Source organism: Lipophrys pholis, assembly GCF_963383615.2.
Source record: "Lipophrys pholis genome assembly, chromosome: 11".
Taxonomy (NCBI): domain Eukaryota; kingdom Metazoa; phylum Chordata; class Actinopteri; order Blenniiformes; family Blenniidae; genus Lipophrys; species Lipophrys pholis.
In genome coordinates this window covers 9,648,868-9,671,632 of record NC_137631.1, presented here as the reverse complement: position 1 = coordinate 9,671,632, position 22,765 = coordinate 9,648,868, and the positions used below count along the sequence as shown (strand labels likewise).

The window sequence follows — 22,765 nt, the reverse complement described above, 5'->3', positions numbered from 1 at the left end:
TGCAGCTCTAACTCTATCACAAGCACAACACACCCAAACGTGGCGCGTCCCCTTCCTCCCTGGCGGTGCGAGCCAACACAGAGCGGTGACCCTCTGCAACACATTCAACATGGATTTCCATTAATCTGATGAGAAGTCTCCAAATCATCCTGTGGATTTTTCACTGCTTCAAATCTGTTCTTACGCGCTCCTTTCAGATATAAGATCGCCTGCGGAGTCCAGTTTCTCCTCTGAAAGAATATTTAGGAAAGGATGACCTGTGTCATGCTGATATTCTTCTATACGTTTGGTGAATTTCAACTTTAAAAAAAAAATTTGTCGTAACCCACCTGCGGAGCAGCCCAACACTGAGAAAGCAGGGACATCATCAGTAATGTGAAGATCACAGACATGGTCAACTCTGCAGTGAAGAAAAATAGAAGCGACTCAATAATACTGCATATTCATAAAGTTATACGGCTAAACATAAATCTAAATAGTACCAGTCATATAACCACCTCTCATCAGACAGGATACACACCAAGAATACATGTACAACTTAAGCAGTTATTATTGTAGAAAAACTACAACTCCTCCTGGAAATGTTACAGGTGCGAGCTGCAGTAGAGAGTGGAAAGACAATTTCACAAAACACATTTCTAATAGAATAAATTCTGTCTGAATAAGACAATCAGTAACTAAAAATGTCCTCACATTTGTATTATCACAACTTCAGTCATGTATTAATGCTTCAATAATCTCTGTCCTCCCCAACATTATAACTATTTCATATGTCTTTATAATGAGCTGTACCTCATTTATTACAGGTTTGCACACAACTTTAAATCCTAAGAAGAGGCTGAAATAGGATTACATTAGTTCTTGTTTGGATTTATATTCAAATCATCATTCTTTTTGTAAACTTTCACTTATTAATGTCGTATTTCAAATCAATATGAAGTACTCCTACGATGAAGAACAGCGGGTGACTTACCGTGACAGTGACTCGTGCTGTCCTGCAGGCTGTGGAAATGCTAGTTAGTGCTGGGTCCTCCTGTTTGACTGCGTCTCATTCTTTAAAAAAAAAAAAAAAAAAAGACAAGAAATAAATGAAGCAGCTCCTTAAGGAGGCTCAGTGATGAGACTGACAGGTAGTTTAATCACCTCACACCTAAACTTTGAGCTGACAGAGTGACAGCTGCTGTTGAAGCTGTCACTGCACATTCATCACACACACACACACACACACACACACACACACACACACACACACACACACACACACACACACACACACACACACTCGACTCATATTAAAGGTTTTGAGTGCATATGAGTGGCAGAGTACTTTTTTTTTTTTTATGAATGAAGCTAATGTGATGACAGTGGATAAGGACATGGATGGATGGATGGATGGATGGATGGATGGATGGATAGAAGCTACATCCATCATTCATCCACATTCTTAGCTGTTTTTGTCAAATTAGAGCAGCGGGGGACTGTATGCGGGGTACACCACAGACAGACCATCGAATAACCTCAAACGTTTGTTTTTGAACTCATGTGGACAGAAACAATAGTAGTAGTAGTAGTAGTAGTAACAACAGTATTTGGCTAAAACCAAACTCTGCCCACCACAAGCAAAACACTGCACCACCGTACCATCCTGTATCATCCACATCAGCACTTCCTTTGATTTTGTCCCGTCAAATAGAAAGTGTTCGGGTCTGTGTCACTGTGATAGAACAAATATGAAATGATCTATTTACCAATTTATTAAAACATAACTGTCTCCAGCTGATGTCATGACAATATAGAAGATGCACTGAGGTGTGTAAAATGTAGGCTCCTGACAGACTGAACACAATAAAAGTGTTTTAATTTGTATTGTTTGCAGGAGTACACATCTTTTCTTTATTAAAAGGCCTTAAAACATTCTTTGTTCAGGTTTTCCATTAAACAATAGATTTCACTTGATTATTACATTTATCTTTTTTATTTTTTTACTTTATTCTCCTTTTTATTCATTTCTGGCTTAAATGTATTTATTTTATTCCTTTACGGAGCTCTGTGAATTGCCTTTTGTCCGAATGACGAAGAACCACAGCTAGAAATGTAAGCACTGACTGCAAAATGTACCTGAAAGGTGCTCGTTAAAAAATTTCACTTTGAATACAAGGAACCCAGTTTCACTTCGGCTTAACGTTTACAGTCACTTTGGCAAACTCGTATGATGACTGAGGCTAAACTACCTGGTGACTTTATTGCAAGCATGAGATTATCATGGCTTCATTCTAAGAGAAGTACAGCCTAACAAAGGGATATAACTAGTAAAATAAAGTGACTGACAGAGAAGAAAAGTTCAATGTAAGTGTAGGAGTGCTGTGGGGTTGAAGGTACAGTGTGTGAGGATTCTGAAACATTCACACAGGAAATTGTAATCTGTGGCCATGAAAAGAAGAAAACCCTTTAATCAAAGACATTTTATTTGAAGTTTCAACTTAGTTACAGTAAAACACCATTCACAACAACATTACAGTCATCTCATCGTTATTTTTATTTCCAAAGTACAAAACTCCAGTTAGACGTCCTTGAGGAAATCGGGGGGGGGGGGGGAGAAGAAAAACTCTTAATGAGGATTCAGGCACACAATCAGGAGAGAAGGATGCTGTCAGAAACATGTGACTCTCCTCTGAATTCACCCAGTGGTCCCACATTATCAGTCCATAAATATCAGGCTGGAATGATACAAAAACGGGAGACCTGCTTCCAACCTTTAAAGCACGACTTAGTAAAAAAAAAAAAAAAAAGGTTTGCTGGTTACATCCAGTGGCGGTTAGATACAAAACAGTTTTGCTCAGTCGGAGGAATCATCATCCACAGGTTCAGTCAGTTGTGCTAAGAATGCTTGGATTCACAGTTGCGTAGTGGAAATGATCAAAATATACAGCCATCATAAAGAGCTATGATAAATACTAAAAGTGTCCTTTGTTCCAGCGGCGGCTCCTCGTTATACCATCGTGTTGCTCTCTCCTATTTTGTCCACAAGCTGAAAGGGAACAGGAGGAATATTGTTACCAGAGGGCGAGCTTAAGCGACACCGGCCAATCAGAATTCACCAAGACGATGGCGAAACGTTCTGCACCGATGTCCCACAGTGCGGCTTTATGTTGTGATCCCGACAGGCTGAACTCCCACGAGGCCGTCCAGCACAACACACACTTTGTCCTCTGGGCAGGGAAACTCTTCCTCCACTTTCACGCTACGTCGTGCACAACGTCAGAGGCAACCGCAAGGGAGGAGGCCGTCATCGCAATGTGGAGCCTCGTTTTCAAAGCTCCATGGCTTTCTGATTGTCAATGTGTAGAAACACTCCTGTACATTTTTATTTTACCTGTACTTTAAAAAAATATATAATTATATATCTATATAAAATGTATTGAACATTGGGAGAAGGTAGGATTAAATGAGTTAGACCTCTTCCCACTCCTTTCCAGACATATTATACTAGATATATGTGTATTTCTATGTGAATGCGTATATGTCTAGATAAGTGTGTGCATTGGGGATACACTTATTTATTTAAATAGATTAATTTATAAGGGGTTTATGTATAAATAAATATTTCTAAACAGATGTTTGTCTTTTTTGTATGTCTTTGTAGTTTGTGTGTACTTCAATATGTCTGCAACTAATTTATAATAACAATATTAAAAACAACACTTTGTTTTCAGCACTTTGGCTCATTGTAGTTGTTTTAAAATGCTTTACGAATAAAGACGATTTGAATTGGATGAAAGTACGCTATGTAACAAGTGTTGCTCAAAGCTTTGAAAAACAAATTACAAACAAGTTCAGCAAAGTATGTCGCTATGTAAGCATGTTTCTTTCCGACACTTACAGCACTAATTCCCGGCAAACTGAGCAAAGATCCAAGTACAGGTACTCGTCTGATGAATCCCACCGCCACCGGGAAGAACCCCCTGTCGAGAGAGAGCAAGAACCAGGTGAGACGTGAAGCTTCTTCGGGACAGCAGAAGGTGTTTCACTGTTCCCGGTGGAGCCGACCTGAACAAGAGGAAGAAACCGTAGATCTCAAGAACAACGCCAACGATCGGCCAGCCGATCAGGACCACGAGCACGCCTCCGAGGAAGAAGCTGGTGGCTTTGGCTTTGTGTCTCTGGAAGAAAAACCTGAAGGTGCGCTCCAGGCCGATGACGAAGGACAGACCCGAGACAAACAGGATCTGCAGACGGGACAAATGTTACCCATCGCGTGTGGTTCAGGTCCAGGTTGACAGGGTCGTGCATTTGATCAACTCACGTTTCCGATGGCGAGGAGGGCTTTATCAAAAAACAGCATCATCCCGAAGAAGAGGAAGAAGACACCAAACCCCGTCAGGCCCATGCCAATTTCTAGAAAGGAAAAAGGACGTTTTGTTATTATTGATATTATTAATATTACATGTGAACATTCACCACAATAGTTACTTCAAAGATATAGATCACTGAAGTAACATTAACATTCAAGACGAATTGCAGTAATACTAAAGGTTTTTGGACCATGTTTATGTATTTTTGACTTCTTTTTCAGATTTCATTCTAAATACTCCGCGGTGACGTCACGACGTCTCGTAAGCCAATCAGATTTGAGCTCGCTAGCATGGAACGTGAAGCTAAAAACCGGGTTTCACACAGAAAACAGCACAAAGACCCAGAACCCGGTTCTTACTCTGCGAGTCCGTGAGGGAGATCATCGTGGCCGCGGCTGGACGACGTGTAAAAACACAGAAACACGCGGTGACCTCCCGGGTTTATAGTAACTGTTGATACAAGCGGAGCTTCGGCGGCGGAGGAGGCAAAGCTAGCGGTTCGTATCGTACGTAACCACGACGTAACCACGACGTCATCCGGAGCCACGTATTCACGCGGCCCCCGCCAAAGATCGTCTCTGGAGACAGACTGAAGCATCGACGTGCAGACGGTCGCCAGTGTTTCATGAATTAAATAGTCTTACCAACAGATTTTACAAAACACATTTGTGCCAAGTTAGCGTTGTATTAAATATGAATTTCCACCCATTCTGATTCAACGCAGCTGTTTATTTGAGTTCTAAATATTATGCAAGTTGGTTTAGACATTTTATTTATTCGTGGCAAGCTTTGAAACAAAATTATGATTCGTTTGTTGTTGTTTTTTTTAATCTGTTGTTATTTCGTTGTTTTCATGAAATAAATCTAATAAACACCAGGGGGGTTTTTTATGCAACAAATTCATCAGACATCAAATGTTGGAAGCTGTGACCGTTTTTGGCACAACCCAAAGGTAATATTGGCTCAATGTCCCACAATTTTGGGATCAGTAAGTCCCATCAGTCGCTGTTTTGAAAACTGTTTTATAAAGTGAGACTGACGTCTGACAAAGCATGTTTTGCAGAATGTGTACACTTATTGTTTAGTTCCCTCTGTAATATGACTTTCCCTTTAGTCAATTATACCACAAAAGTTTTTTCTATCAAAATCCAGCCATCTATTATCTGTACCACTTTTTCCAAATCTGTGTTGTGAAGCACCAGAGTCAATTCCAGCTGACTATGAGTCACTAGTCTATTAAGGGCCGAACACGGAGAAACAGACAACTAGAAATTATAAGACTTAACAATTAACCTGAAAGAAATGTGGCCCGTGAGAGGAAAGCAGGGGTCGCACATTTTGTTTCTTCTCCACTGTTTAGTTTAACATACTTTATGTTTCTCGATAAGTAACTTTTTGGTCTATGTGTAGTTAAATTCACTGTTTTGGTCCTTTACATTAATCAGTAGATGCTGTGATACTTGCATCATGCAATTGTGCATTGACAATGCAGGCATTTGTTTGTTCGTTTATCTTAAAAATAAATGCCTTCCTCTTTTGATATTGTAACTTTTTATTTTATTTATTCTGTGTGTTCGATTCTGTTTAAAAATGTATTTCTATTCTATTCTATTCTATTCAATTCTATTCATTTGTCCACTGTTTAGTTGAGAGGCTCGGTACACAGAATCTCAGTCAGAGTGAGAATCTTAAGTATATAAAAGTCAGTGATGAACCGCGCACCCATGCACGGGCGTGAACGCGCCTCAAAACTGCGCACAGATTGCGCTTTTCTATTTTATGCGTGTGTATTTTTTCACTCACGAGTTGTGTTTTAATAACAACACGAATATAATGTTGTTTCTTTTAAATGTGCAAACTATTTATCATTTCTTATCGTCTTTTCCCCACCAACTACATTTCCCATGAGGCTTTGCGTTGAGGAAGCGCTCACTCCGGCAGTCCTACGTGTAGAGAAGTGAAAACCGGAGTTTGGAAGCAGAAAAGAACCTTCAAAACACAAACCGGCAAGCATGCATCTTTCAGGAATCCGCTTCAACAACTGACACGTTTCCCACGGAGGGATTTGGAGGCTCGGGTCACGATGGGAACCGTGTTCGCCATTGTCCTTGTTTTCCTGGGATGTTGTAGTAATGTGGTGTCTCTGGAGCTGATGGTCAGGTCAGTGAACATGGAGAGACTGGAGGTGTAGTCACCCCACTGTGTTTACATCAGCTTTCCTCAGCTGTTAAGAATACGGTGGTAATGTCCACGAGCTCCAACAGATTACATATTAAGTTCTTTCACCCGGTAATTTCCGCTTGATTTGTCTATTATCATAATTATCATAAATCATAATGGTGCTATCCTTTCATTGTATTGGGGTTTGGCTTCATCATCGGATCTACATCTCTGCCACAGGTGTTTATCCGACACTGTGTGCTTTACCTGCGATAACATTCAGCATCTTCTTTGGAAAACTGAACTTCTTTTCTCAAACAAGTCCTTTCAGAACTGCTTCAGTTCACCCTGAGCCTCAGCATCTACACAGGATTCTGTTCTGACTCATTCCCCTTCTCCTGAGCTGGCAGACAGACACACTGACATGTTTCATTCAATGTTAACTTTAGGTTTTACGTAGATGTGAATGTATGTGGCAGAGGTCTCTCTTGCCACCACACTTTGATGAGGCGTGTGTAGAAGATGGATTAATGGACGGTAGTAAATCTCCCGAGGTTGTAAAGCAGCTCTAAGCCAAGCTGCTCTCCTCGCTTCACTTGTCTGTGATGACGTTTGCACATGAGCTGCTCTCTGTCCTCCATAGTGATGCAGGTTTAGTGATCTTGATAAACAATGCAAACTGTGCTTCCAGAAGCATTCCCTCAAAGAGTAAGTGACCAATAAGTAAGTAACTGTAATAGGTAACTGAGTAATAGACTACGATCACTGCAGCATAAAACATAAAAAAACTCTCACTTTATTTTGACTCTTCCCACTTTCTTGTTTTATTTTATTTAGTAACTTTTATTGTTTTAACTCATATGCGGAACATATTTTACCTTCAAATCCAGATAATGTCATGTCTGTTTAAGATCCGATCTCCTCTTCTGTACTTCAGAGATTTTCCAGGATGCGGCAACATTGTGACCTTCGCACAGTTTTTATTCATTGCGTTGGAAGGTTTCATCTTCGAGAACAACTTTGGCCGGAAGAAGCCAGCCATCCCCATCAGGTGGGAGGAAAAAAAAACCAAAAGCCGATGGACGGAGAGTCCTGCTGAGGACGAGCACTGACAGTCAGACTCTTTGTGTCCACAGTAACTATGTCATCATGGTGACCATGTTCTTCACTGTCAGTGTGATCAACAACTACGCTCTCAACTTCAACATCGCCATGCCGCTGCATATGATCTTCAGATCGGTGCGTATTGGCGTCGTCACTGGTTGCGGTCGTTTCTCTGGCTTGTCCTCGCCTCCGATTGACTCGCCGTGTTGTTTCTCTGAAGGGTTCACTAATCGCCAACATGATCCTTGGCATAATCATCCTGAAGAAAAGGTGTGCGTCTCCTCCGACTGCTCCGAGCCAATCCAGGTGCGTTCACACCTGCTCACACTCACATCCCATGTTCTCCCTCTGCAGGTATTCAGCCAGCAAATATCTGTCGATTGCTTTAGTTTCAGCCGGTATCTTCATCTGCACCATCATGTCCGCCAAACAAGTGGTGAGTGCTCAGCGCGACATGACTCTGTCGTCGTGACGTTAAATAACGAGCCAATTGAACTCTGTTGGTGATTTTTACTCTCGCAGAATGTGGACAGTGAAGGATCCGAGGAACAAGGCTTTTATGTCCTCCTGCGCTGGCTTATAGGTGAGTGACGGCATGCGTCATGTTTTCAGATTATTACCACACCGTCAAGATTTGCTTGAAACTCGCCATACCTGCTGCTATCTTACTCAAAGATATCATGATGACATGCGAGTGGTCACTCTTCCCTGAGAGAAAACCACTAATTCAACTCGGTAATCAATCGATCCAATACATTTTAGTGCAACAAATACTCAACCGTGAGGTAGGATTAAGATTACAGATGGTTAGAAGTTGTTGGTTGGTATCTTCTTACATTTTTCCACCATCAAACTGAAGCGATGGTCAAAGGTGCAGATGGGCCAGAGAGAATCAGAACTGTCCGATACAGACCTTCTTCTATTGTGGGAAAACTGCAAATGAACAGTGGCCACAATGTTTTTAAGAGTTCGGCTTGCGGCCACCATTTGCATGTTTCCCTTGCGAGTGAGGATCCACCGTCAAAGTGCCATTTTATTTACCTTATTTCTACTAATAGAGATCATCTGACATGGACTCTGAAACCGCCTCTCCCAACAAATGGAGTCTGAATATGTGAACAAACCTCACGCTACTCTAAGCACAAACACTGGCCACTTGTTTTCTGAAGTTAAATGTGGAAGAACCAGAACCTACGAGACCCACAAGTGTGTTGCTGGCCGTGTTTCCCGCCCGTATGAAAATGTAGTCTTGCTGAAAATGCCTTATGATGCAAGTCAGAAACAACCATTTCACATCATGTAGGAAGACCCACACACCTCTGGATTCAGTGTGTTTTATGTGCATTTAGAAATGGCAGAAGTAATGAAATGACAGGGTTTGTTAAAAGTTAGTATTTCCCACTCTTACTTTATCATTCAGCGTGTATGTTTGACATACTGGGATTTGTCTATTCTATTATTTTCCCTTTGCAACCCGCGTCGCATGAACGTGTCAGACTGCGTCTCACCCTCGATGTATCTCTCTTTAGGTGCGATTTCCTCTGTCGGAGGTCGACATCATGAGCTTGCTGTGCAGCTGATTTCCGTGCGTTTCCCTTTGTTTAGGCATCGCCATGTTGACCTTCGCCCTGCTGATGTCTGCGAGGATGGGGATTTTCCAGGAGATGCTCTACAAGCAGTACGGGAAATACCCCAAAGAGGCTCTTTTTTATAACGTGAGTGTTCCTTCCAGCTCTGGACCTCATTTGAGCTTTCATCACGTGAGGCGCGGGGGGGGGGGGGGGGGGGGGGGGGTGTCAAACAACAACACAAGGGGCCTTCCAGAGCGTTAAATCCTCTCCGGGCGCCTCGGGGTGAAAAAGCCCACTGCTCCTTCAGGATGGGTCCTTCAGAGGACAAATGTCATTTATTACTGTGTGAACTTGACATTGTGCATCAAAATTCAAAGAGTACTTTGTGCATCTTTGTCTTTAGAATTTGAACTTTTCCAAAGACATTTTTAAAATAAATGTCGACTCTTTGCACCAACAAAATGGGAAACATTTTCAATCGTTTATCTTGCAGATTTCAACCCACCTCACATGTAACTGGCCTCTATGACGTCCCTGAATGACAGTTTTTGATTTCTCCGCTATGTTTTTAAGTAAAACTACACACAAGATTCAGTTTTAATTTTTGTTTTTTTAAACCGTCTTTTCATCCCTTTGCAGCACTGTTTGCCTCTGCCAGGCTTCCTGCTCCTCTGCACAGATATCTACAACCACTGCGTCCACTTCAGTCAGAGCAGTGAGTCACATCGATCGTTAGTGAGAAACGGTCTGTGATCACAACATTAACAGCTTTAACTTTGTCTGTTTTTTTTCTCTCGTCAGCTCCAGTCAAAGTTCCTGTGTTTGAAGCGATGGTGCCCATCATGTGGATCTACCTGCTGATCAACGTCGTCACACAGTATCCTGTCCAAAGAATAGAATATGTTTCACTGTAACAAACATACGAGGTGATCGGACCAGTCAGTTTCTCCGAGGCGTGTTGCAGACTTTAACTGCTCCTTCAGGTACGTTTGCATCCGTGGCGTCTTCATCCTGACGACGGAGTGCACCTCGCTGACTGTGACGTTGGTGGTGACCCTCAGGAAGTTCCTCAGCCTCATCTTCTCCATCATTTACTTCCAAAACCCTTTCACCGCCTGGCACTGGGTGGGCACGGCCGTGGTCTTCCTGGGCACCCTGCTTTACACGGAGGTGTGGAGCAGCGTGCGAGCGGCTCTGAGGAAACCCGACGCCAAAGAGAAGAAGGGCGAGTGAGGAGGCGGGGACGTGGAGAGAATCAGCCACTGTGTAGGGACTTACCGGGAGTTCATGCTGGCCACTCCCGCAGCCGTTCTATACTGTTCAAGTTTCGTTCGTTTTCAAACCTCAAACCCTCGCCAAGACACACACCGTTTCAAAAGTCGGGCGATGGTTTTTATTTTCTTCATGAAAAGACCAAAACTTGCGCGGCACAGACGCTAAAGTAGTTTATTCTAAACTGTTTTGTAATGGCAGGTAAAATAGTTTGTTGAATTTCTCTGAATACTCTAGAGACCATGAGCACCTCATCCTGTTTATTTCTGACGTCTGATAAACGTTTTACTTTTTAATGTAATGAAAAATGATTTCGCAACAGCAGCCACATTCACATCAGTGGACCTAACAATATCTCACTACGGCGTCGTGTACAACGAGAAGCACGGCTGAAAGCTGAAAACTTCTAACTGAAGAAAGTCCTTTTAAAGAGCATGAGTGTCTTCCCTGCTTTGAAATGATCTACTCACTGTGAAATGAATTACTCTTTGACCATAATGAGAAAACTGCCCGGTCCGACCCCATTTTCTATACTGACAGCCGACTGCACTGTTTGTGTCGTAGCTTCAAGAAGGTGCAGGAAACATTCTTCAGAAATGTTCCTCTATGTGGACTTGACAGCGGCACACAGCTGCTGCTGACTTGCTGGTTTGTCCCTTTAACCTCTCAAGCTGCTCTGTTGAATTTGAGGTCTGGTGAGCGGAGTCCTTTTAAATCTAACGACAGTGGGAACTTTGTGAAAATGTGTAATCTTTCTCGAGGTAGCCTTGAGAAGAGCCACTGTTTCAGCAATGTATTGATACTCGGGAGCCAAACTCTGCACAAATATCAAACCATGAACCGGACCCTCCTCCCCCCCCCCCCGAGTCATGTGACGCCTGGTGTGGTCTGCTGCAGCAGCATGTCCGCTTTAAGGTCTGATGTATTGTGTTCAGTTATGGGGCGGCTATTTTTATCATTTCTTTTAAAGCCTTTCTCTGATCTTCACCCACAAAACTGCTGCTCTTTCTATAGTTTCTCCCTTTCAGGCACTTTCGATCTCGAAGACAGCAGGTGCTCATATGTACTCGACTGCTAAAATGTGACTGATTAGATCAGTACATTAGGATCAGGTGTATGTGATGTGGGGGTTCATGAGTGTATAAAAGACGAGCATCAACAAGAGACAACCAGGCAAAACACTTTAATTTTTTTCACTACTATCAGTGTTGCTTTTCACTGCTGAATTGAAAAAAATGTTTTTTTTTTGGTTTTTTTAAACTAAGTGTCCATACACTCCTTTACCTCCATTTTTTAAAGAGGATTAACATCTTTCATTTTCCTCTGGATACATTTCACTGGGTTTTTAGGGTTATTTTTTTTATTGCACATACAGGAAATACTCACTAGATGAATGTATGACATACATACTCAAAATAGGGTGCTTGGTATACAAAAAGAATGTCTTTACAATGGTTTTAAGAGTTAAAAACACAATGAAATGTCAAATAGTTTATCAAAACAGCTTGAGTTAAACATGACTCAAACATGTTAGAGATTAAAATGTCTTGAATTCTTGTTTTGCTTTTGGTCTTTTCATGATATTAACTGACAACTAGAAAAATAAAAATCATCTTGCTCTGTATTTTTTTAGTTCATTAACCACCGAGGAAAATACATGATGCAACTTGTTTTTGTTTTGGGGTTGTGGGGTTGGCGCTGTTGTTTTTTTTAAGACGTTTGAATATTTATTTTTCCTTGATGTGCGAGCCGATTTGTACCATGTTCATCCGTAGGTTTACACTGTTAATGTTACAGTAGCTGCTGAAGTCCTTTTCAACACAACAGTCATTTATACACATCATTTACAGGTGCATCTCAAAAGATTTGATTAAAACGTTCATTGAAATAGTGAAATGATTTATTGCACATACATATGAATTATTTCAAGTGTTTTTTATGTCTGATTTGTATAATTTAGTTTTCAAATTCTAAAGCTCTGTATAATTGAAATATTAGAATATTAATTGACACACTTTTTTTTTAAAGCAAAGGCCATACAAATCACAATTAAAATATTTTTTTAAATGCTAGCGACTTTTTGTTAATAGATGGTTTGAGTGTATAAATTACTGACCCAAAAATTTTTTTTTTGCTCTAATTTATTGAGATGCACTTGTAAGTTGGTTTATTTTGTCATATTGTGTTGGACCAGTGTTTGTCAGCAATAAAGCTTCACACTCCATGCTCACAAAAAGTTAAATAAAAAGGTTATTGAGTAAATTTCACTGAAGATTCTTGATCCTGCCTGGTGTTTTAGTTGTGTTAATATTCTGTAGTGACCCTCCAGGCTGTGGTCATGTGTTGTATACAACGTGGTCGGGACACAGTGTTCCTTCACGTTTTACTGCTTCCCGGCCAATCAGGCGAGGCCTTGCTCAGCTCCGGCCAATCACAGCGGCGGATGCTCTCGGGTGAAGTGGGCGGGGCTGCTGGCCGCAGCTGATCGTGGGTTTTCATTGATCTCGGGTCCACGCTGTGGATTAAAGTCGTTTTTCTTTCTGTAAATCTCGTGTGCGTGGCTGCAGCAGAGCGGCTGATGGGGGGAAACAGTCCGAGTCACTTCTCCACGGAGGATGAAGGCGGAGGAGTGAATTTTGTGAAGGGCATCAGGGTGAGTGAAGCCCCGGGGCACTTTATTATGGAGGGTCTGCGCTGCACACTCCCTCTCTGAAATACATAAACACGGCTGCACCCTCCTTCACTCATCATCCTCTGCTTCTACTCCGCATGTAATGATTCCTTGAGCGTGCACAAAGTTGTGAGTTTCTCTCTGCTGCTGCAGATAAATATAGAAGTGACGGGCTCGGTTTACTGTCGGAGACCCTTTGAAACAATATACACCTCTGAGAACAAATACTGTCATGCAGGGGGAAGCAGCCGACTGACTTATATTTAACATAAATATCTAACCTGTAAATCACTGATGACTTTTAAATCAGATAAAGTATTACTCAGGTTCGAGTTGTCAATATTTGTATTAATATGTGACCTTTACTGACCTCTGTTATGACATTACCACCATGAACAACTGAACTTTTTACCACACTAATTAGATGTTCTATTATAGCTTGCATCTTATTAGATCATGAGAAAGAAATGTTGTGTGGTTTATTCATATATACATAAATATCCACAATATGATTGGTAATAAGAACCTAATAGAAATTAAGATAAATCATAAAGATGGTAAAAACAATATAAACTGAAGCTCACATGTTTACTTCACTTAGAACAAAAAAAAAAAAGGTTTGGAGACTCTACACTCTGATTGTAATGTAAATAACACAGTGGTACTAAAATGACCCTACTCCGTCTGAAGTAAAGACAGAGTTAAATCCCATTTGATCTCCAGCTTGTTAGATAAGTGTCATGAGGTGAATAAAAGACATGTGTAACGTTAAAAACCAAAAGTAAATGCAATAATCTAGCAACTGGTTACAGTGCTGAGCGTCATCTTTCGCTAATAGTTCCAATATCTGTGGGCTGTCAAAGAAACATGACTAACAAACATTTGACAGACTTTCTACAGAATCTACAGACCTGTGGAAGTTGATCTCCTCTACATTGAGCAGGAGAGGAGAAAAAAACTCAAATTAAACACAAGGACCGTCAAAATTTAAACTAATGATCATGATTCATTTGTTACTAAACAAACTTCCAGTTTCTGCTCCTAATTCATCCCCATAACGAGGACACACACACACACACACACATTGGGATTAAAACCAGAAAATCTACAGTTACAGGCTGCAGATCACCACTTGAGTGTTTTAAAACCACATGAAGAAGAAACTTGCAACAAATACCGAGCACTGATAAATCAAAATCGTCTGATGAGTTACAACAAACAGTAAGATTACTGTATATGTTGAATATGCTTCTGTCTAGACAGCAGTGTTAGTGATTTCCCCCCTCTGAGAATGACTGCTTTATTGTTTTCATCATTATTTTACCTTTGACCTCAAATATGCTTCAAGCATCCACACAATGAGTTGATGAAAGCCGACATTTCGTAACAAGCACCTTGTTTACGTTCAAGAAAGACTCAGAGAGGAAGCTGTTCTCCTTACGGTTGCTGTTGTAATACCACAGGATGTGGTCCTGCACCTGCACAGGGAGATAAATGTCAATTGCTCTGAAGTCGTCAGAGTTAAATTTGGAAATGACAAGAAAAAAAACAAAACTATTAAAATGCAGTCTAGAAGAGACCTTAGAAAATCTGTGGAAGCTTTCATTAAAAAAAGACTACCTCATTGTAGCTCCTGATAATTTATGACCTATATTTTATTCATAAGCTTTCCAAAAACACAAATGAAAGATTTAAAGTGATGCGGTAACCTCTCACAGTGTCGTAACAAAGACAGTGTGTTGGTCTTTATTCCACAGCTCTCTGACAAAGTCATCAACCGGATGAAACAGCCAAAGTCTGGAGGCTGTCCTCACTACGCATCCCAACCACAGAGACCAGAGGTCACTCCTCTTCCCACTCCTCCTGGAGAGAAGCTGTTACCTCTCCTGACGCCTCCTCCGCCTCCTCAGGAAGCCACTCCCACAACTCCGTCAGTAGAGCCACCTCCTGCTGTCAAATTCCTCCCTCCTCCTCCTGTGAAGTTTCATTCCCTTCCTCTGGCCTCCGTGGAGCCCGCAGAGCCTCCTCCACCTCAAAAGCCAGAAACTCCACCAATAACGGAGCCTGTTGTCTCCGCTCCACCTCCACCTCCCCCACCGGTCCATCCACCTGTAGAGTCTGAGTCTTTCTATGCTCCTCCTGCTACTGTGGAGCCTATAGTCCTCCCCCCTGTTGAATCTTTACCTCCAACTCCGGCAGAGCCTGAAGCTTCAATTATAACACCAATAGCAGAGCCAGTTATTGAACCTGTCGTCCTCCCTCCACCTGCTGAGATGATACAAATCCTAGATCCGGTCATTGAACCCATTGTCCTCCCTCCACCTGCAGAGAGGACACAAATCCTAGATCCAGTCTTTGAACCCATTGTCCTCCCTCCACCTGCTGAGAGGTTGCAGATCTCAGATCAAGTCATAGAACAGGTTCTCGTCTCTCCAACTGTGGAGTCTTCTCCACCTGTGGCTCCTCCTGAACCTTCACCTCCCCCCAGTGAACCTCTAACACCGACCCCTCCGGCTACCATTGAACCCGCCGCGGCAGCTCCACCTGTTGACCTTCCTGAGCCTGCTGCCCCCTCCCCACCACCTGTGGAACCGGTTCAGCTTCCACTCGCTGTTGAATCTACTCCAGTCGAACCCGTAGCACCACCCTGCCCCACTGCTTCACCTCCAGCTGAAGCTGCTGTCGTGTCTCCACCGCTGGAGGCTGTTCTCATTGAACCTGTTGTCCCATCTGCTGCAGCTGAAGAGGTCTCGACTGTCCCGACTCCAGTTGTTGATGTGAGCCCGCCGTCTGAGCTCCCTCCACCTCCACCTCCATCAGAGCCGGAGCCTGTGGCAGTGCCTCTTCCTGCACACGAGCTTATCGTTGACCAGACTCCGCTACCCTGTCAGTGCATGGAGCTGGCTGTTGTGCCCTCTGATGCACCTGTAGACGTCCCCCCTCCAGAACCTCTAGCACCACCTCCTCCTCCTCTTCCTGCTCCACCTGCTGAAGAGCCAGTTGTAACCCCCCCTCTGCCCCCTGTTGTAGAGGATGAACCACCTGTCATCCTGACCGAGCCGCCGCCTGTCACAGGTGAGACCGAACCATCCTGATAAACTCATTGAAGGAGGAGACCAGGTACTGTTACTACATGTGATACATTCAAGTTCAGATCCAATCTGAGGACAAAGAAAACACAAACACATTTATAGCCACAATAAAAGTGGAAATCATTCCAAGAGATTAGTCTAGTTGATAAGCTCCAGTGACTCATTGTGCTGCACCATGAACTCTGTACGTTTGTGTGTTATCTGTCATCCCGTGGTGTTACACCTAATATCAGAGGTTTCAGACTTTAGTGTTTTTTTCATCTGACTTGGTAAAAACAGCTTCAAACTTTCCAAAGTTAAGTCAATTATTTAATTTCTCCCTCGTGTCCCGACTCCATCCACACTCTCGTGGATTATCTGTGTCCATAATAAGCCTCATTTATTCAAGGCTGCATTTGAAGGTATTTTCCATCACCGGTGCACAACTTGACTTTCTCATATCTCTTTCAACTGTGACCAAGAAACCTACACACCTTAATGCATGAGCCTTCAGATAACTCTAATGGGCCTCATCCTTTCCCATGATGCACTGCGGACTGTTCCCTTCTTTAAATGGTGGCGTGACCGCTGGGATAGGATTCCACTTTCTTTTTTAGAATTTCCCTCTGGCTTTCACACCAGTTAAATAGCGAAGACTCAATCACAAGATTGTATTCTGGCAGGTTAGAAATGATTCTGGTTGGGCGTCTGCTAATGTTCTGGTTTGAATGGAGTTAAAGACGAGCTGATGGAATGGGAGCGGCAAATTCCAAAGTCAGTTTGACCTCCTAAGCATGTCATGCCACCAAACCTGTTAGACGTCAAGAGGAGTGTCATCCGAGGCAAATTAAACTTAGTCCAGTGTAACTCAATTCTGTGTTGGCACGGGAACGTCCTCATATTACACAAATAGTCAGGTGTCACACCAGGACAGCAGAACCTTCTGAAGTCCAACCAGGTAATATATTCTCCTTCAAGAGTAGAGACTGCATTGAGGAAGATGAAATGGTTGAACACATGAGTGGAGGCTGAGAAAGCCCCCGTGTTAGAAATCCAGTTTTAAACAGTCAAAGCAATTTCCTCACCAGCAAATATCTCCCTGCAACATCTGGTTGGTACAAATACAAACACATCCCTGTGTAGTCTTCATGTTTCCATGTTGAAATTATTCACTGAAAAACAAACCATAATGGACCAACTTGCTTTTTGTGTGACGGGTTTCTCTCTGTGCCCTTATTGCCGTTACACACAGCCGTACCTGCTTCTCCTGAGGTGGTGGAGGAGGAGCTGAGGCAGAAGATCAGAGAAGAATTGCACCAGAGTTTGGAGGAGGAGATCAACCAGCGGAGGCTCGAGCTGCAGCGACAGTAAGGACGGCAGACCGCCAACACCGTGTCGCCGACTTTCTGTTGAAGCTGTGTTGTTGTGTCTCGTCCCGAACAGCAAAACTTGCATCAGCTTTTAAAACTCCCTGACTCGGCTTGTTGGTCCGCTGTGGTTTGTGCCGTGCAGGCTGGTGGACATGAGGTTCCAGGCTCGCGCCGAAGCTCAGACCGCTGCTCAGGCTCTGGTGGAGGAGCAGGTGAAGAAGACTCTGGAGGCGGAGAAGACGGCGCAGATGGAGAAGCTGACGGACACCATCATGAAGCAGCGGATGCAGACAGAAGACCAGAACCTCATGGTGCAGCTTTACGTAAGCATGAGGCGACACGCGTGGCTGAAAGATCTCTCTTTGAAACGTGAAAGACTTCTCCTCCCCTTACTGTGCTTCTTTCTCTTTCTTGCCCTGTTGTTGTCTCAGAGGATGGAGCTGAAGGTAAGACGGGAGAGACTTTCATCCCTGCATGTCTCACTCCTTCACTTCCACCGGGCTCTCGTTGCACTTTTGAACAGCCGCGGGTTCATTCGCTTTAGGGCGCGACGCCGAGTCCTTTAGACATGAGCATTGGGACGTCGATGTCTTTCTGCAAGAACAGAGAAGTTTGTTCACTCCTCAGCTTTTACCTTCAGTTTCAGTCAACACATCATCTGGGGAACAAAAAAACTGTGGATGTCATTAATTGCAGTAAACTTAAAGCTTCCTGCATTTCCAGCTTTTCCACATCTGCTGGCATCACTTCTGCACTTCAGTTCCTTTTCTCCTAAAGTATGAAATGTCCTGGTCAAAGCTAAATTTTTACCAAAACAACAAAAAACTGACAGTTTCTCTGTTCTTGCAGAGTATACATCCACCTTCAGTCGATTAAAGCATGCAGCTTTGAAGTCCTGACCACATTCTGACCTCCTGCAGGCTCATCAGCTGGAGGAGAAGGAGAAGGAGCTGAAGAAGCGAGATGCTCTGTACAAGGAACACGTGGCGAAACTTGAAGCAAAGGTAGGCCACTGGGGAAAAGAGCAAGTATTTAAAGTTTACAGAAGAACCTTAGTGTGCCTCAACACACCTCTGCTTCAGGGGCCGACTGTGGGACTCTTAATTTAAGCCAGTAGAAGCTTTAAAATATTTCTTTCGTTCCATCTTTTATGAAAGTATTTACCACAGACAAAAATTCAATAAAACATTTTCCTTTTTATAAGTAAAAACAATGGCACTATTGAATCAGTGGAAGATATGGTACATAAACTGTTTTCATTCTTCTCTTGTTTTTCAATGAAAACTCCTGTTTCAGGTTTGTTGAAATTACTTGTTTGATTAAAACTGGCTCAGATGTTAAATTATTTCATTGGTCCGCTGCAGCTGATTCCAGCTGACTCCAGTGGGAAAGCTGCTTTCAGGAAAGATGGCCGTCCCATTGCAGGGCAAACACAGAAAGACACACGCTCACACTGACACCGACAAGCAGTTTAGAGTCACTAATTCACCTCAAACACATGTTTTTTGGAAACTGGAGTACCAGCAGAAGACTTTTCAACGCATCCACCTTTGTTCACTAAGAGAAAGAAAAGCCATTTCTCACAAGGAAAGAGGTTTTTTTGTTGATACAAATAAAAGGAAGCAAACATGACAAATCTGTGGCTTTTAGCAGTTTGTGGCCACTGAGGGGCAGTGAAACAGCACTTTCTTGTTATTCATCTGCATTCAGCAGTAAATTCTCAGTGTTTCTTCAGCTGTCCTGTGATATTTTATGTGGGTTTTTTTTGTTTTTTTTTACCATTGTGACAGTGCGTGGATTTTTACAAAAAGTCTGCTGAGAGCTACCAGAAGGGCAAAGAAGAGACTCACAACCGTTTCGCGTAAGTCAGTGTCTGGTGCTTTTGCACCTGTATGTTCTAAGTGTCAACACACACTGAATGAATGGCTGGTTTGAGGTTTGAAGAACAAAGCAGCTTTATGTCTGAAAGTTGTTCTTCCTTTGTAGCCGTGTCAATATCCAGCCTATGTGCGGAGACTTGCAGAGCCAGATCTTGAAATGCTACAAGGAGAGCGAGGGAAAGACTCTGTCCTGCTCCAGTATCGCCTCCGCCTACATGCAGTGTGTGGACAACGCCAAGAAAGTAACAACTTCGCCACAATTTTGTACATCTCTTCCCTCTCAAGCGGCTTACTTCACGTCCGGTCACTAACCTGTCACCCTCATGTGTCTCCTCTCCTCATGCAGAACAAGTTAAGCACTGGGGGCTAAAGTGGACCACTCAGCTGGGATGAAGTCTGATGGATTCACTGCGGCAGCAAAGACAAACTAACGGACAGAAATCAACAGACATGTTACAAAAGTCACAAAAGGAGCTCACTCCAGCTTCCTCACATGTTCCAGGCAGCAGCGCCACACAGCCGCAGAGCGATCTGCCCAGTGTGGCCGCACTGTCACAAACACACTTTATCATTCAGTAATGAGACACTCCGAGTTCTGTAGTTGTCGAGGTTACTTTGTCATCGAATATGCTAAAACAACAGCATGTGGGCTTTTTAAGGTCGATGGAATTCGGGCAAAGAAGCAGAAGATTTCGGTGTTTCACAGGTTGCTTTGACAGCAGTGCCAAGTTATCCTAAGGTCTTTGTATAAGATGTACTTTGAGTGAACTGGGATATATATCATGATGTATGTGTGCCTTGAAGTAATCAGAGTGCAGTTGCATGAGAGAGCGAGTCAGCAGATGGCTCACCTGTACGAGGAAATAAAATGCATCAATAAACTTTGATGTGGGGAATAACAGAGCGCTTTGTTGTAATGTTGCTGCGAGGTTTGTGCCCTGAGCTGAATTGGATTTCACAGTTTAGTAAAAGTGTGATGTGTTGTGATATTTACTCGTACTTCTAACTACAGATGGGTATAAAATAGGGATGAAAAAGAGCTGGTTCAGCAAGAGCTGCTACTGCTGGGCTCACAGTAACACCTTACTGTAAAATGCATTGTTTCCCAAACTCATTATAACTGGTGTGGAAACAGAACTGTTGGTTTTATTTATATATATGTATATATATATATTAGTGCTGTCACTCGATTAAAAAAACTAATTAATTGCGATTAATCGCATTGTTTTTCTACTGAAGTCTGAAGCTTGTAATGGATATTTATTCAGGGAAAACCACGGAATTGATATCGACTCAACACACGCACACTATATTTAAAATTAAAGACCTTTTTTATAACATCCTTTAAGCTTTGCATGAAACTGTTTCCAAGATTAGCAAAATAATAAAAACATAAATTAATTAATTAAACACCTAACATAAGTCTGGGTTTTGTTAGAGTGCAGGTCCACCACTTAGAGAAATGGAATATTTCTACAAACAAAGTTGTGAACTTATTACATGAACAAAGTGGCAATAATCTACTGTAATACACACAAGAGAGAGAGAGAGAGCACGCACAGAGAGCACACGGGATACAAGAGAGCCAGGGAAAGAGAAAAAGAGGAGAAATTTATATTTTACCAGTATTTCCTCCAGCTTTAGAATTTGGTGGCTACTGGTCAGCCGACATGGCAACCTGCTGTTTTGCTGCAGAATTATTTCTGTGGTCATTAAATTCGGCTTTACAAAGTAAAGCTACTGACTTTCACTTTCTCAATCAGCCACCGGGGAACTTTTTAAAGTGAAACTTTCTACCTTAATATTATTCCACTTGGTATTATGCTGCTCTGTAGTCACGGTGCTGCGCCCAGAGACAATGCACAATCAAGTAAACAAAACTGCATTAATTTCGTTCAATTAATGCAGTTTTGTTTACTTCTGGGGGTTTTCTGTTGGGTTTTTTTTACTCCCTTCCCCGAGCAGCCTCATGTGCAGTCTCTGGGCGCAACAGGGGCTCACGAGGACCGAGGTTGGAGACCTCTGATTTAGGGATTCACTCTGGGGTCGGAGGAGAAATAAAGAGTCCATGAACAGATTTGTTTAAAGCAGTCCTGGCCTCCCACTGTCGGCGTAGCAGACATGGCCGAATGGGACGAGGCCCCGCGATCATCTAGTTTTTTAATGAGGAACCCAGTGAGCAAGTCAGATTTCTGAAAACATCAGAAATCAGCAATTCTAAACAAAGTGTCAGTGGAAAAATGCTCCAACGGCGCATTTAACGGGCAAGTACAAGATGTTGTGAGAGTAACAGTTGCCATAGCGACACAATATTATGCAGCAATAATAAAACTAAAATGGTATTTCAGTTTCTCTCAATCACTTGTGTTCAATGTAAAGTAAACAGCTGCTGTTTGGATTGAAGACACAAAGGTGGGCAGAAGCTGAGAGAGCTTGAAGATATTAAATGCCTCAATCACTTTTCAGGGTTTTCACAGCTGTGTAACTGCACACATTCTGATATACTGAAATAATCGCTGCTGAGATCCTTCTTTACAATGAGACGATTCTCTCCTGGGAGATTGTCAACAGGCTCATCCTTTTGCTCATCTCCAGGACAACGGTGTAGGTTTTGCAGGAAGCCTTGAGATTTCTCTGAAGGCCTTTGCAGTTAGGAGGTTGAGTGAATAAATGATAAAGTGTGCTATCACAGCTGAAGTATAATGATAACTGCATGCGTGCGTGCGTGCGTGCGTGCGTGCGTGCGTGCGTGCGTGCGTGTGTGTGTGTGTACTCGTTATCCTAAATCATGGGTACTCAGCGTTCTGGGCCTCGTGGGCCACAGTTCTGAATGTTTTCTCTCTCATTGCTTCGGCACGCCTCAAGCTAATGATGATTTCATCTTCAAGCATATAAAAAAAGCCCAATATTGATCCCTTCTTATTGCATTCAGGTGTGTTACAATTGGGAGGGACCTAAAACATGTAGGACTGTAAATGATCACACAATACCTCAAATCCCTCCTCAATAAAGCCAACTTCAGTGTGTATTGTGTTCAACAGCATCTTGTCATTGGATTTGTGTAACTTGTTTCTCCATCGAAGGGCAACTTTTCTGTGTACAGACTATTTTTGGAAAAAACAATCCCGAAAACTACATGGCCGAGTGCCATCCTAGACTGTATGTGAGTTTAATCGTGCTTTTGCTGGCCAAAGGCCACAGATTCAGGAATGAGCAACTTCACCTGTACTAAATGTTCAGCATATGGGTTCAGATGTACGTTGCTCAGCTACTTTTAGAAGGAAGGCTCCGAGCTTATGCAACCGTGTCCTTTC

General features: G+C 42.6%; 3 protein-coding genes across 5 annotated transcripts; 2 read left to right on the top strand and 1 right to left on the bottom strand.

Annotated features, from left to right (window-relative positions):
* Nucleotides 1-2,450: 2,450 nt before the first annotated feature.
* Nucleotides 2,451-4,881, bottom strand: golt1bb (golgi transport 1Bb). Its single transcript, XM_080474880.1, has 5 exons — nt 4,712-4,881; nt 4,304-4,395; nt 4,048-4,226; nt 3,881-3,962; nt 2,451-3,028 (listed from the first exon to the last, which is right to left on the bottom strand). The coding sequence occupies exons 1-5, from the start codon at nt 4,734-4,736 to the stop codon at nt 2,990-2,992; spliced, it is 417 nt and encodes a 138-aa protein (XP_080331006.1). The 5' UTR covers nt 4,737-4,881; the 3' UTR covers nt 2,451-2,989.
* A 1,226-nt stretch (nt 4,882-6,107) lies between these two features.
* On the top strand, nt 6,108-12,729 carry slc35b4 (solute carrier family 35 member B4). Its single transcript, XM_080474879.1, has 10 exons — nt 6,108-6,512; nt 7,450-7,563; nt 7,649-7,751; nt 7,837-7,886; nt 7,971-8,052; nt 8,139-8,199; nt 9,222-9,331; nt 9,827-9,902; nt 9,989-10,064; nt 10,171-12,729. Exons 1-10 carry the CDS (start codon nt 6,436-6,438, stop codon nt 10,418-10,420), a joined length of 999 nt encoding a protein of 332 aa, XP_080331005.1. The 5' UTR covers nt 6,108-6,435; the 3' UTR covers nt 10,421-12,729.
* Nucleotides 12,730-12,910: 181 nt separating this feature from the next.
* On the top strand, nt 12,911-20,352 carry LOC308116627 (uncharacterized protein). 3 transcript variants are annotated; one of them, XM_080474908.1, is made up of 9 exons: nt 12,918-13,112; nt 14,888-16,205; nt 17,454-17,568; nt 17,714-17,894; nt 18,003-18,017; nt 18,492-18,575; nt 19,362-19,432; nt 19,558-19,693; nt 19,798-20,352. In XM_080474908.1, the coding sequence occupies exons 1-9, from the start codon at nt 13,038-13,040 to the stop codon at nt 19,819-19,821; spliced, it is 2,019 nt and encodes a 672-aa protein (XP_080331034.1). In that variant the 5' UTR covers nt 12,918-13,037; the 3' UTR covers nt 19,822-20,352. The 3 variants fall into 3 exon arrangements, 2 of the variants coding, with proteins under 2 accessions (XP_080331035.1, XP_080331034.1); XM_080474909.1 differs by lacking the exon at nt 18,003-18,017 and having other exon boundaries at nt 12,911-13,112; XR_013935782.1 differs by lacking the exon at nt 18,003-18,017 and having other exon boundaries at nt 17,714-17,914.
* The last annotated feature ends 2,413 nt before the right edge of the window (nt 20,353-22,765 follow it).

Excerpts from the sequence above, each read along its gene's own strand:
- golt1bb (XM_080474880.1), bottom strand. The coding sequence starts at position 4,736 with ATGATCTCCCTCACGGACTCGCAGA. Across the intron at positions 4,227-4,303 it reads CCCTCCTCGCCATCGGAAAC|ATCCTGTTTGTCTCGGGTCT; the intron begins GTGAGTTGATCA and ends TCCCGTCTGCAG. Across the intron at positions 3,029-3,880 it reads GTTTGCCGGGAATTAGTGCT|CTTGTGGACAAAATAGGAGA; the intron begins GTAAGTGTCGGA and ends GTTCCCTTTCAG.
- slc35b4 (XM_080474879.1), top strand. The coding sequence starts at position 6,436 with ATGGGAACCGTGTTCGCCATTGTCCTTGTTTTCCTGGGATGTTGTAGT. Across the intron at positions 8,053-8,138 it reads TCATGTCCGCCAAACAAGTG|AATGTGGACAGTGAAGGATC; the intron begins GTGAGTGCTCAG and ends TTACTCTCGCAG. Across the intron at positions 9,332-9,826 it reads AAGAGGCTCTTTTTTATAAC|CACTGTTTGCCTCTGCCAGG; the intron begins GTGAGTGTTCCT and ends ATCCCTTTGCAG.
- LOC308116627 (XM_080474908.1), top strand. The coding sequence starts at position 13,038 with ATGGGGGGAAACAGTCCGAGTCACTTCTCCACGGAGGATGAAGGCGGA. Across the intron at positions 13,113-14,887 it reads ATTTTGTGAAGGGCATCAGG|CTCTCTGACAAAGTCATCAA; the intron begins GTGAGTGAAGCC and ends TTTATTCCACAG. Across the intron at positions 19,433-19,557 it reads GAGACTCACAACCGTTTCGC|CCGTGTCAATATCCAGCCTA; the intron begins GTAAGTCAGTGT and ends CTTCCTTTGTAG.